Consider the following 14,939-nt stretch of genomic DNA (forward strand, 5'->3'; position numbering starts at 1 on the left):
TCCAATACATGTTTCTTCTTGCTGGGGGAGGCAATAACATCAGTATATCATTAACTCGCAGAGAAAAGGGGCCGTAAAGGGGGACCTTCGCCCACACCCCGCTGGGGTCTGCTCAGAGCACAATATCCCAGCGACCGGGAGATTAAGCAAAAGAGAAAAAGTGAAAGTGCTTTTCACGATTCACACGCCCTTTCGATTGTTTTATTAAACCGTTTGAATAGAGATTTCCCTTCTGCTGGCGACCGGGCCCGGCCAATGCATAGTTCTAGGTTGCTATGACTTGGTTGGGTCTTGCTAATCAGTGGCCAAGGCAAACTTCATATAAAATATCTCAGGCCATTGTTGCCTTAACGCACCGTGACACTCCCATCACAAAAAGGGGATTCATTCACCCCAGCAGGTAATAAGGGCCAACTTTCCAACCCCTCCAAGCTCCGTTGTCCTACGGAGTCAAGCTGAGCCAGATAAAATCTTGCATTTCTGCCTCAGGTGGGCTGAGAGGTAGAAAGCCTTTCCTTAGCCAACCCAGCCGATCTCGGAAAAGGATGTTCTGTGCGGAAACAGAGGCGGCAAAAACATTTTAGTTGCGGTTTTGTTCATTTGGTTTTAAGCTAATGAGAAGACACCCCTACAACCCCCCCCCCCATCTACTTTCTAAGGTAATCAGATCAGACTAGACCAGTGTTTCTCAACCTTAGCAACTTCAAGATGTGTGGACTTCAACTCCCAGCATTCCCCAGCCTGCATGGAGTTGGAGTCCACCCATCTTAAAGCTGCTAAGGTTGAGAAACACCAGACTAGATGACAGCTTTATCATGGAGGAAAATTTTGGAGGAAAAATTGAAGTTGTTATTCTGCCCAATCTCCTATCTTGGGGGAGAACCCTGTCCACCCAGCATTAGAAAAATGGGAAAAGAAGAGGCGTTTGTCCAGATCCTGTGGTGGGACACTCCATACTTCCAAACGATAGAGCTGAGAAGGAGAGAGATGGCCAACCATTAACCTTCCACTGAAAAAGGGTTAGATGCTTTGGACAACCAAGTTGTTGTGGTAGCTAGTGAGTTGGGCTAGGAAGTGGAAAACATAAGTTCACCTTCAGCCTTGATAGGTTATGGGGTGATAGAAAGTCAGTTGTTCTCTCTCAGCCCAACCTACCTTGCAAGATGGTTGTGGAGGGCAAATTGTAGAACAGGAGGGGAGGGGGAATGATCTGGGACGTTATGAATGGCTTCCCCACTTGAGCCAGGATTGTAAATCAGAACTCCTGAATCACGGTTTTCCTTGGGAGGTATTTCACTGACCCTGTTCGAAGAAAAGATGACCGAATTGCTTAAGCAATTTTATCTAAGCAGCTTCCGACCTTCTGTTCAACACTTATAAACAAACTCATTGTCCCTCCTCCCTCTTTAATATGACAAAAATCCCTTCGACACAATCAATTCCCCAGTCATCAAATCCAGAAATCATGCTTGCACGATTGCATGCTTTTTCCATTTTCAGCAAAAAGTCCACGAAAGGTTGCCAGTTTTTTATAAAAGTACTTATAAAAGTACTTTATAAAAGTACTTATTTTGCCATTTCGGCCAATCCTGCTGTCTTCACAATCCATTCCTCCATTGTGGGTGTTTCGGCATTTTCCCATCATGGTGCATATAACAATAGCATATGCCTGAATTTAGGATTGCCCACCTACCAGATTTCCCCCTAGGAAAGGTTTGATTGCAAGAACTCTGTGCACAACCCCAATCTTTTTCTCCAATTTCAGCTTCTCAACGCATGGTTGAAAATGCTTCTCTTGGGTTGAGAAGGAAGCCGTGACACTCGCCCAAACAGCGCTGGTGCATTTGCACGGGAGATTTATCACCCTCCCAACTCTGCGATGCACAAAGTTGGTTGCCTGTTGGCAGGTCGGGTTTTTTGAGAAAAGGAAAAAGGCGTCGGGCAGGGACTGTGCCCTCGTACGGGGCCTGCCCGAGGACCGTCGGGAAGGCTGGAGAGCGAAGAGACGCGGAAACCAGCGGATTTTTTGGAGGAAATGTCTGTAGGAAGAGCCTTGTAAAATCGAAAGATAGAGCCTTAAGGAAGGCAAATCAGGCAAGTTGAGATTACCCCGGTTACACTCTTCCACGCCGTGATAAGATGCATTTCTATTACTGCAAATGAAACCGATGATTTCTCATTTTTCATCTGTAGATATAAATGAGTGTGCCCATGTTAGGCAGAATTATTCCTCCTCTTCCTCCTCCTTTAAATCTCTTCTCTCAGCAATAAGTATGGGACATGGTGTTTTAAAATAAACCCCCTAAACCAGTGTTTCTCAACCTTGGCCACTTGAAGATGTGTGGACTTCAACTCCAGAATTCCCCAGCCAGCATGGCTGGCTGGGGAATTCTGGGAGTTGAAGTCCACACATCTTCAAGTGGCCAAGATTGAGAAATACTGCCCTAAACAGACTGGATCTTGCACTCCACGCTTCCCGTTGCAGCCTGTCCAATGTATGGAGGATAGTTTGATGCTCTCAGGATAAAAAATTTGAATGGGATGGTCATCTACCTCTGCAATTTGATAGACTGCCCAGGAAACCAGCTGTCCCCTCCTTTGTTCGCCCCCCTCCCCAAAGTTTTACAAATTTTCAGCTCAGTCTTTCAAACCTTTCTCTTTGAGGCTGGCTGTCAAGAAAGGGTCAGAGGAGCAGATTGGATTCAGTTAGATCAGGGTCTCTCAACCTTGGCAGCTTGGAGATGGGTGGTGGGCTTCTGGCTGGGGAATTCTGGGAGGTGAAGTCCACCCCTCTCCAAAGTGCCAAGGTTGAGAAACGCTGGAATAGATGATTCAAGAATAATAATTAGATGAGATGATTCAAAAATAATAATTAGATGAGATGATTCAGAATAACAGATTAGATTGTTCAAAAATAATGATTAGATTGTTCAAAAATAGTAATTAGATTAGATTAAATTAAATTAGACTGGACTAGATTACATTAGACTAGATTAAATGGTCTATTGTATGATATGACAATTTCCTATGTTAAATGAATGTTTGATGTATATGGGGTTAATTAGAATCCATCTATTATTATTAAATGGTCACTCGCAAGGGTCTGAAAACCAGGGACTTGTTGCGTGATCTCCATGTCTAAACCTGCACTAGGGAATAGTGTTCTCCTAAAATCGGTATAGTCTCGACCCTGTCGTCCTTTTGCAAATCTTTAAAAACCTGTTTCTTCCAAAACCTCCCGGGGCCTGGTAGATTATGATCCTCTCATGATACTGGATTTTTGTTTTATAGCTGAAGTTGGGTTTGGTTCTGATCTCTTCCCCCCAACACACACAGACACACACAATTGTCCTTGGGTGTTATTGTTGGCTTCGTGGCTTGGCCGATTCTCATGCTTCTTACCCTGTTGTCTCTAATCTTAATATTGATTGATTGGTTTAATTCGATTTTGATTTAATATGTGGCCTGACTAGTGTCGTATGACTTAGAGAACATGCAAGTTGATTAAATAAATTTAAAAAATTAAATACATTCTGCAGGCTTCAGTGGGATTTGCGGTCGCATAATACAGAGATGGCCGAGGCATCCGGGAGGGACAAGGAGGGCCTAATGATGAAAACAGCATTGCCCCATTGCAAAGTAACGTATCTGTGTTGTGACATCACACACGTGTAAGAAAAGGGTCGAGCGTGCATCGTATCAGGGCAACCCTGCTTTCTTCATTTTGATAAGGCCTCCAATCCTCCAGATGCCTCTGGAGGCCACCAATTTAGATGGCCTGGAAGGAAGACCATCCCTGTCAATTAATGGAGGAGAAGCCTGCCATGATATAGAAAACTCCTCCAGGATCAGAACCAACATGCTCTTCCATGTCAAATGCTCAAAAACAGTTACAAGAGGTGCAATTGTATCTGTAGTTTGGTTTGGAAGCACCTCAGAGTTTGAAGTTGGCCACTGTCACAACAGGAACAGCCTTTGATCTGAAGCAGTACAACTCACAACGTTTTCAGAAACTTGCTGTGTTGCCTCAGTAACCCAAACATATGTTCCACCATCAGTGAGCCATCTACAAGTTTTCTTGGCAGGGATGTTCGCTTTAATAACTTTCCTGCAATTATTAAATGGGTTATTTATCTGAGACAAGCATCAGGTGCCCTGAGGATAATTTCATACATTCAAACATGACAAAGCCTTATCAAACAGCTTCAGCAGGGCTCTGAAACCAAACCAAAAATTGAAGGGGATGCCTGGCAGAAGCTTGGAGTCTACCACAGTCAGTACAGAAATTCAGTCTGGGTGTCCAAGAGCATCTCCTGTGTTCAGAGATGCATTTCCTAAGCTACCAGATGTTTCCAGTGGTTGCCTGTGTCTTGAAAGATAGCCAATAGGAGACAGAGGATGTGACTGTTTTTTCATAGTCCAAATCTACACCCAAGACATTCAATTGTAATCTTGGGTTCTGAGCATTTAATGTAAGTTCTTCTGTTGTGGCCAAAATTATAATGATGGACAATTGTTGACATAGGACTCTCAGAGTTGGGATGGCTTCAATGGCCCAGTGGCAGCCCCCATCTTGACTTTTTTGACCCCCTCCCTTTCTGCAGACATCCTTGCGAAGAATTCTTTTTAATTACCCACATGCTCAAGGCAATAATCTGTTTCTACATATCCCATCGATATTTGGGCTGTGAAATCATGGAGGTACATGAAAAATTTCCTCCCCTAGACACCTATGTTTCCTGGGGCAAAAGGAAGAGAGAGAGAGAGTATTTTTAAAAAATAACCTTTTATGATTTCAGAGGAACATATAGTTCAGTAATCAAAACTATTAAACCTTGGCAAGGCACCAGGCTGAGGTGGAGATTGTCCCAGGAAAAGAAGAGAAATAAAAGGACTTGGAAATCTTTAGCGCGCCGGTAATTTATGGGGAATGCCACTAATGTGTGGGAAGGTGTGCCTAAAGGCTAGAAGGGAGTAAAACAAGATGGGAGGAGTAATCACAGTGCTTGGAACGCTGCTTTTGGCAAAAATATTGGGAACGTTGGAAACCAAATTTTGATTTCGCTGTGTTTTTTTTTTAATGCTGAAGCCAATGTCTGCCTAGATAGGTCCCACTGAAATGTATTGGCAGAAGAGACTGTCTCCAGGTCAGGCAACTCAAGGCTTTCTCCCAAATTTGTGGTTGCTGGTGTCTGCATTGTGGTTCTAGATGAGCCCGGTGTTCCTTTTTTGAGATTTTCAGTATATTTAGTATAGTACGTTTATTTGGTATGTCCTTATATCTCAGGACTGGTAGCTGAAAATGCAAAGGATCTGCAGCATCAAGTGATGAAAGTCAAGGAGGGCAGTGCAAAAATGGGGCTAAGATTAAATATTCAGGAGACCAAACTAATGGTGACAGGTACAGAGACCTGCCTCATAACTGACAATGAAGCTCCCGAGGTGGTGGATAGCTTCTGCCTTTTAGGATCCACCATCAACAGTAAAGGAATCAGCAGTCAAGAAAGATGCCCCAGACTAGCAATTGGTAGAGCAGCCATGAAGGTCTTGGAAAAGATATTCAAATGCTGTGATGGGTCTATACCTACAAAGATCAGAATCATGTAAGCCATGGTCTTCCCTGTGACCCTCTATGGAAGCGAAAGTTGGACTTGAAGAAGCAGGATAGGAAGAGTATTGATACTTTTGAAATTTGGGGTTTGAGAAGACTCCTGAGAATACCGTGGACAGTTAAGAAAACAAACCAGTGGATCGTTGAACAGATCAACCCAGAGTTCTCACTCAAGGCACAAATGACCAGGCCCAAATTATCCTATTTCAGACACATTATGTGAAGACTCAGCTCTCTGGAGAAGTATGTGATGCTAGAAAAGCATCATATGATTGGCCTCCAGGACAATCTGTCCCCAACCTGGTGCTTCAAGTCTTCCAAAGGTGCACCATCACCACTGTAACTGAGTCCCTCCACCTTCTGCTGCTCGTCCCTTTCTCTTTCCTTCCATCTTTCCCAGCATTACGGACTTCCCAAGGGAGCTGGGACTTGGCATAATATGTCCAAAGGATGATAATTTAAGCCTCGTCATTTATGCCTTGAGTGAGAACTCTCGGTTGATTTGTTCAATATTGAATTTATTTCTTTTCTTGGCTAAAGCATCTATATTAGCGTATTGTGATTTTCTTATGTATTATTGTCCAGTATAGTGCTATATCCCCCAAAGACCCCCAGCAGTTGACAACAAGCATAAATATCCACAAATACAAACATTCAGTGTAACAATGATAAGACTAACTAGAACAAACAAAAATTGTCCCTTGCCATTTACTTTTCAAACTCTGTCCAAAGGATCTCCATTTTAATCAACTTCTGAAACGCCATTAGAGTGGGAACTAACTTCCCAAAAGGAATGAAGGTATCTAGGATTTTAAAGCTTAAAACCAGGCCCTGGAAATCCATGGGGAGGTAGTGTGGGCTATAACCCTGATGCTGTAGAGCTATGGTGGCTCTTACCCCATAGGCAAACCGGCTGGATTTGGCACCATGTTCTGAGTGGTTGTAATGGGGTATATGGGAATGACTTTGAGAGACAGGAGGAAGATCACAGAATCTGTTAAGATTCTGTTAATGTGACCTCACAATGAAGTTAGAGCTAGTACTCCTGGTTGTGGTTGTGCTCCTGGTCTGGACTCCCACACAGGCTAACATCAATCTTGCAAGACTGAAAGTATTTCTCCCTTCCTTTCCTTTTACTCTCTGGGAAACTCAGGAGGGTCCCTTCTGAAACGCTTCTCATGCCCTTTTTCCTTCTGTGGGCTGAGACACCATTTCCACGTCGGTTGCCTCATCTGCGGCTCTTCCTCCTGTCTCTCAAGGTCATTCCCACAGACCATCCCAGTGGTCTTCCAAGGCAGGCCCACCTAGAGAGACTGAAGTACCCAATTGTTACTCTTCCTGGTCATCCATGGAGATGCTAATGAAATTCTTGATTCCATCTATGACAAAAGTTCTTCACCCAAGAAACTAGAGTCTTTGCATGGATTAGCCCTCAGAGCTTCTGTCTGGGTCGGCTTTCTTAAGGCGTGGCATTTATTACATTCAGCTCAAAGGAGTTACGCCTTTCTCTCTTCCATATAACAAAACTACGTGGATAGTTTTTTAAAAAAAATTCTTCCTTTTTCTTTCAGAATGCAACAGCCTGTCAAGTAAATCTAAATGCAATATTTGATCATGCCCAATTTCTCTGCAGCTGGGGAATTCCTCATTATCACCACCATCATCATCATTTGGAAGCTTGATATTATATAGACACACAAACACATATACACATGCATACACATATATGAACACACACACACACACACACACACACACACACATATATATATATATATATATATATATATATATATATATATATATATAAATATAAAACGAGCTTCCAAAATAGTTTCAAATTGGGGATGTACAGAATTCAGCAATTTGGGAACAGAACGTTTGGGACACCGTGAAGTGTTTCCAATGTGGGGAATTTACTTTTGGAAAGAGTTCAGGAAGGGTATGGATTAAGACAGTTTTGCCATATTCCAGAGAAGAACAGAACAATTGCCAGTTCTTTGCCATGCTCTATTTTGACATTCCTATTAAATCTGACAAGCTGTATTACCAAGAAGAAAACATGCAAGGTACATATAAATGGATACATCATCTCATACATTGGGAAGAGAATGCAAAGGGACATTAGAAGAACAAAAATAAATTAAAAATTAAACTAACCAAGATTGCGTTTTTCAATTTGCTGTTCATTCTGCTCCAGATTTTAACGAGGAATTGAACACTGCTAAGTACAAACAGAAGAAATGTGGGGAATCTGCAGGGAGGGTGGGGGGAAAGCATAAAATGTTGATAACAAACATGGAATTTTACTCTAATGATTCAGGAGGATCATAAGACATATTTAACATCTCAAGACAGAAGGCCTGAAGTTAAAGAAGATTGCTTTAGCTCTTCACAAAACCTGTCTAACAGCCTTTCAGAGTTGGCTAGGATTAAACAAGCATTTGCTGCTTCTCTACCTCATTAATTGCTTGCTTCCTGAATTAATCCATTTCGGGGTTCCCATTATCCAGGGGACCTTCTACTAACCACCAGACTGGACTGAACATTAACCAGGCTTTGCAGATAGTCTGAAGGCAGCTGCTAGAGGATTAACCAATGTGCTTCCAATGGGATGTCAGCTTAGGCATGGAATCATTTTACAAACAAAGCAAAACAACCAACTTTGGGTTTTATTTTGTGATATGCATTTTTAGCCCTGCTCTTGTGGGAAAGAACCAATGCTGTAAAACAAAATAAATATGAATGCAAATCTTTTTTTTTTTTTTTATTACTGTAATTCAGTAGAGGTGAAGGAAAATGTCCTTTTTGTTGTCATAGACCTTAAAGAACTGTGCTGGATTATCAAATGTCCAGCGTGGTCATCAGACAGCTTTTGGTGCCCTTAAAGCAGTGTTGTCCAAACTCGGCCACTTTAAGATGAGTGGACTTCAACTCCCAGAATTCCCCAGCCAGCATGAAGTTGAAGTCCACCCATCTTAAAGTTGCCAACTCTGAAAAACATGGTGCCACCACTTGAGGAGCCTAGCAGTTGCCCAAGGAGGCCAAATATGGACACTGGTCAAGAAGGTCCCATTCTGTGCTGTAGACACTCTTCAGTGCAGAGCAAATTAATTCCACAGATCTTTTTCTTCCAAGGAGAGCTGCTGGCAATCTTTTCTCGGGGGCTTCTAGCTCCAAGATCACCCTTCAAGGAACAAGGCTTCACCAGCAAGATAGATAGATAGATAGATAGATAGATAGATAGATAGATAGATAGATAGATAGATAGATAGATAGATAGATTGACTGATTGCCATCCAGTTGTTTTTGACTCCTATCGACCACATAGATAGATCTTCTCCAGGATGAACTATCCCCAACCTGGTCCTTCAGATCTTCCAATGGTGCCTCCATCACCACCATAATTGAATCCATCCCCCTTGCTGCTGGTCATCCTCTTCTTCTCTTTCCTTCCACCTTTCCCAGACATGTCCAACTGCACCTACAGGGTTCCTCAAAGCCTTGTATCTCCTAGAGGGGGGCTTTGATGTGCAGGGAGAGGTGTCTGCCAAAGGCGGAGGCCTTATGCATCCTAGTTTCAAAAGCTCTGCCTTCCCACATCCTTCGGCCCACCCACCCCCCACCCCCAGCCAGCCAACCTTCCAGAAGGCCTTCTTCTAACATCTCAAGTCATGACCTGCTGCTTGTCTCTGCAGCACCTCTTGAAAACCACCCAGGCTGGCGAACAAATATGCCCCCAGCTCTCCCTCCTCTTATCTCTGTCAAAGCGCTTACATTTTTATATGGCACCTTAATAACCCCTCACTTCCATTACAAGTGCGTGCTTCTCATCCTGTTTCTCTCTTCTTCCCCCCGTCCACAAAGCCTGAGGCAGGCTCACTGGAGCTCAGAAGGGTCAGGTCTGCTCTTAACCATCAGGGGCCGGGAAGGTGAGAAGCTGGAAGATCTTCTGGAGAGGCTGGGGGCTTCGTCTCCTGTTCCCCTCCCCTCCTCAAAGCCACAAGAAAGGAAGGGTCCTGCTGACGGTGCCACCCAGCAGGGTCCAAAGTGCCAAAATTGGACTTTCTTCCTGAAGTTCGCTCTAGAAGGCTGTCATTCATTTCCTGCGTCTACCATGAAAATGCAAACAAGAGAATGAACTGTCACAAAGTTGGTGGCTGGGGAATTCTGGGAGTTGAAGTCCACCCAGCTTAAAGTTGCCAAGGTTGAGAAACACTGATCTAGGAATAGAAAATTGGTTGTGTTCGAGGGAAAGGTGGGTTTTTTTTGTCTCTTAAGAACCCCATCACGTTCCACCGGGTTCCACCAAAGACAGCACAAAACACCCTGTTCTAGGTCACCCTTGGCATTTCTTGGTGCCTCCAACACAATCCGAGCCAGATCCGTTCCTTCTTCACGCTTAGGAGATCAGCCAAGGTCCGCTTAGATTTTGGCCCCCAAGTTGGGCAAACCCATCTCCTTCAAGTCCACTTGAATCCTGATGCTTTATAGGCACAACCAAGTCTTCCTCTTGGCCACAGCACAGAAAGGAATTGCCACGGCCATCTTGTGGGATTTTTTTCCTGACTGCCTGGCATTTCCTGGTGGTCTCCCATCCAGGTCCAACTCTGAGATCTGCCATCGTGAGCTAGGGGTTGCCCTTTGACACAGCCATATTTCCCAGCCAATTTCCCCCCCCCCCTTAGAATTGACACTCTCTCTTTTTCCTGTTCTATCAGCTAAAGACTCATATTGAATACTTTTTTTAAAAAAATCTGGTTTTGAAGGATACACTCGAGCGCATAACTTTTACCTCTAAATCTCCATCAAAAATGTCTTCCATTTGCATTCTGCATGAGTTTAAGGCCACGTCTGAACGGGCCTTGTGGGTTAAGATTTTTAAGAGGGAGCGTATCCTTTGAGAATTGCCCACCCCGTCTCATTGAGAGATTACTGCTACGTGTGAAAGGACACATCCTAGCGAATGACCTGGTTTATTTAATACAAAATCAGATTTTAAAAAAAATCATGGTTTGTTGGACAAGTGCCTGTGGTCTGGCTCAGACATAAACTGCACTGGGTGGGTCACATTTGCTAAGGCGAAACTGGCTACCTCCATTACGGTTAAGCAGGTAGGATGTGTGTGAACCGCCTCGTGGGACACGTGCCTGAGATGGTGCGATTAAAACAAAACTCCTTATTTCTGGAAGCTTCTGGACTTTGAAGAGGCTGTGGACGTGCGACCTTTAATGCAAACATTTGGAATGGCCCTGCGAAAGCGCATTTGGATTTGGGTTTATCTTTCCACAAGTCTGAAAAAAACAGCCAGCGGGCAGGTGTGAATTTAAAGATAGCATAAAACTGCATTTCCAGTTCGGCTGATAAACCTGTCAGGTCAGCCTCCTGGGGAATTTCCATCTCTTACCTGTTTGGAACAGTGCTGCACAATAAAAAGGAAATTTCCCCAAACTATTTTCCTGTTAAGAACTTTTCAGATCATCAGATTTTTAAAAATCACCAGTTGCACTCCATAGGTTTGCACGACACCTGCCGTCCCCAAAAAACTAACCCAGGTTTAGCATGTTAAATGAGTGCATTCGCTAGGTCTATAGCTGGTCTGGAGGGCAGGATGGAGACCAAGGGGCTAAAATTGCGAGGAAGGAGGTTGAAGCTAGTCATGAACATGAATTTCCAGACTACAGGTAGTCCTCACTTAATGACCACAATAGGGACTGGAAAATTCGTTGTTAAGTGGGGCAGTTGTTAAGCAAGTCACACCTGATTTTACGACCTTTTTTGCAGGGTCGTTAAGCGAATCACCACAGTCTTAAGCAAATCATGCAGTTCCCCATTGATTTTGCTTGCCGGAAGCCGGCTGGGAAGGTCATAAATGGCGATCATGTGACCCCGGGATGCTGCAACCGTCATAAACGTGAGCTGGTTGCCAAACACCCAGATCGCGATCACATGACTGCGGAGGTGCTGCGACAGTTGTAAGTGCGAGGACCGGTTGTAAGTCCCTTTGTTCAGCACCGTTGCAACTTTGAATGGCTGCTAAACAAATGGTTGTTAAGCAAGGACTACCTGTATGTGAACTGTCAGCCGGTGGAATGGGCTGCCACGTGAACTGGGGAGTTCTCCTTTGCTGGAGATCTTCAAACAGAGGCTGGATGATCATCTGTCAGAAATGTGGATCTTGGACTTAGCAGGGGGTCAGACTAGACGGCCTCTCTGGTGCATTCCAACTCTAGGATTCTAGGATTCCTTCTTGCCTGCTTTCTCAGCCAGGGTGCCCCAAAAGCAGCGTTACACCTTCCAGAAGAGATTCCAGTTTTAGAAAAAAGCAGGTGAGCATCCCCACCACCAGTACAGAACACGATTTCAGAACAGCTTTGATTTCCAAAACATCTAAGTGCTGCTTTACACATTTCCACCTCCTCTGATCTGTTGGCTGCGATAATCCCCAGCCAGAAGGAACAACAAGCAATCGTTCAACGCGCCTGAAGGTCAGCAGATTGGGGAGACCTGCTTGCAATGTTCTGCCCGGTCTGAGCTGTGGGACGTGGTGTTGTCTCTCTTCCCACAGCTACCAGGGAGTCAGCCTTCGTCCATGCCATTGCTTCGGCCGGGGTGGCCTTTGCAGTGACACGATCCTGCGCGGAAGGATCCGCCACCATCTGCGGCTGTGACACCCGTCACAAAGGTCCCCCCGGAGAAGGCTGGAAGTGGGGTGGCTGCAGCGAGGACGTGGAGTTTGGGAGCATGGTTTCCCGAGAGTTTGCAGATGCGCGGGAGAACAGGCCAGACGCTCGCTCAGCCATGAACAGGCACAACAACGAAGCTGGACGGACGGTAAGGATCGTGTCCTCAGCTTTGGGTTCCCTTCCTGCTGTCCCCATCAAATGATAGTGTCCTTCAATTTGAGATTGACGCATAGACACATCCGTACTGTTTTCTTGACAGTGACCCACAAGCAATGGATCCACGTCCAATACCTCTGCCATCCAGGTCTGATTTTGCTTCACTTTGGTGCTCCTCAGCCAAGGTTAGCTACAGGCTGCCTCCTAGCTGGACCTTCAGATGAGATAGATTGATAGATAGATAGATAGATAGATAGATAGATAGATAGATAGATAGATAGATAGATAGATAGATAGATAGATAGATAGATCTTGAAAATATGCAATTTTAAGTATTTCTTGTTTGGGTCCAAGAGGCCTTCCCTCACTGCAGCCCACCTGTTATGGCCCATTTTGGGCAAAAATGAAGCAGAGAACAGAGCAGGTGGTTTGCCCAGACAGATTGAGGAGTGGAAATTCAGTTAGGGGGCACTGGCTTCTACTTCGACTCATTTGAAGGATCTGTAGATCAGTGTTTCTCAACCTCAGCAACTTTAAGAAGGGTGGACTTCAACTCCCCAAATTCCCCAGCCAGCATAGAATTCTGGGAGTTGAAGTCCACCCATCTTAAAGTTGCTGAGGTTGAGAAACACTGTTGTAGACAGTAAGGAAGATGACCTTGACTGTTCCCTAGGCAAAAAGGGCTGAAACACTTTTTAAGTCCAGAACATCCAGGTAACATTCAGAAGCGGATCAGGCAGACACCTCCCTAGTTCAATGGAGTATAAGAAGGGGGAGGAGGTCCAGCACAATCCGACTTGAGAGATTATGTTATTCTAGCCCATCTCAGTCAAAGTAGCTTTAGCCTTCCTGTGGAGTTGAGTTCCTGCTCTGGTCTACCTAGTAGGACTAACAGGTTCTGAGTTATCCACAATCTTCCAACCCTTTAGGACACCAGTTCTAATATTGACTCACAAGGTCAACTGATGTTCTCACTTCTCCTTCTCCCTCCCCCTCTGTTTTTTGTTTCTTTCTTTCTTTTTCAGTCCATCCTAGACCACATGCACCTCAAATGCAAGTGCCATGGGTTGTCGGGCAGCTGTGAGGTCAAGACCTGTTGGTGGTCTCAGCCAGATTTCCGGGTCATTGGAGACTACCTCAAGGATAAATACGACAGCGCGTCTGAGATGGTGGTGGAGAAGCATCGAGAGTCCCGCGGCTGGGTAGAAACGCTGCGACCCAAATATAATTTCTTCAAAGCGCCGACGGAGCGGGACCTGGTCTATTATGAGAACTCCCCAAACTTTTGCGAGCCCAACCCTGAAACCGGCTCGTTTGGCACCCGCGACCGAATCTGCAACATCAGCTCCCACGGCATTGATGGCTGTGACCTCCTGTGCTGTGGCCGCGGACACAACACGAGGACTGAGAAGAGGAAGGAGAAGTGTCATTGTATCTTCCACTGGTGTTGCTACGTCAGCTGCCAGGAGTGTATAAGGATCTATGATGTTCACACATGCAAGTAAAAATGCAACTCCCTCCCATGTAGGAGATGAACCAGAGGCAACTTTTTTTTTAGTGGGGAAAAACGACTTCTTGAGATTGAATGGAAACAAACAGAGAGAGAGAGAGAGTAAGTAAAATGGGTGGGCTAGAATAGGTCTAATTTCTTCTTGATTGTCACACCTGGAAGTTAACTGTGCAACTGCCATCAACAGGAGAAATGAACAAACCAGTCGTTCATTCTCACTGTCGTTCTAGGAGAGGAGATGGTTGTTTCTTTAACTAAACGTAGAATTGGGTAAGGAATGCTCTATAGCAGTCTTCTGGGGTGTCCCCTCTTCCTTCTTCCAAGCCCTAAGGCAGGCCTCCTTCAGTCAAAGTTGAGTCTCTTCCTGAACCCTGACCTGTTTGTGAATGCTGAGCACCGAAGACGTTTCTACGTGAGGATCCTCCTGTTACAGCACCACCTGTAAAGCAGGATTTCAACTGTTGGGTTCTGATGTACAGAATTCAAAACGGTCCACAGGTTGTGGTTTACAAAAGCTCTCCCTTAACTTCTTGATGGAACTAAAAGGAGTTGAAGATGACCTTTTGCTCTGTGGACTGGCCAGGTGTGTTTCTCCTGAACTGGTTGACACCGTGTCTTGTAACATATGGGAGGTGAGGTCCCCAACCCCACTTCTATCCTTTGAGGAGACAATCATGCTTGTATGACATGTTGGACAAAATACACACACATGCACAGGCACCCGGGCTGACCCCCATGTCAACGATGTGTAGAACTCTCTCTCAGCCTGGAATGGGTTTTGAGGATAAGGCACATTTCGTGGGTCTATTTCTCATCATGCCACGAGAAATCGTATCGTAGCGGTGGACCCTTTAGCTAGCCTTGGACAATGCAGATCCAATCAACAGTTCTCTTGTGATCGATGCCTTACTGTACGGTTGAAACAATATTGTATTGCAGTGATGGGGAGAGAGGGAATCAGCCCCTTCTCCCTGAA

At 44.8% G+C, this 14,939-nt stretch overlaps 1 protein-coding gene across 1 annotated transcript in view; it reads left to right on the top strand.

Annotated features, from left to right (window-relative positions):
• The window catches only part of WNT3A (Wnt family member 3A), a 71,943-nt gene extending 57,985 nt beyond the window's left edge, over positions 1–13,958 (top strand). Inside the window, exons 3-4 of the mRNA XM_088150026.1 lie at positions 12,180–12,445; positions 13,479–13,958. Coding sequence (XP_088006152.1) covers positions 12,180–12,445; positions 13,479–13,958 — 746 coding nt within the window. The remainder of the gene's footprint in view (positions 1–12,179; positions 12,446–13,478) is intronic.
• The last annotated feature ends 981 nt before the right edge of the window (positions 13,959–14,939 follow it).

This window comes from Python bivittatus, unplaced genomic scaffold (assembly GCF_059951505.1).
Source record: "Python bivittatus isolate LINGU-HERP-01145 unplaced genomic scaffold, Pbiv_v1 ctg000610_np1212, whole genome shotgun sequence".
NCBI lineage: Eukaryota > Metazoa > Chordata > Lepidosauria > Squamata > Pythonidae > Python > Python bivittatus.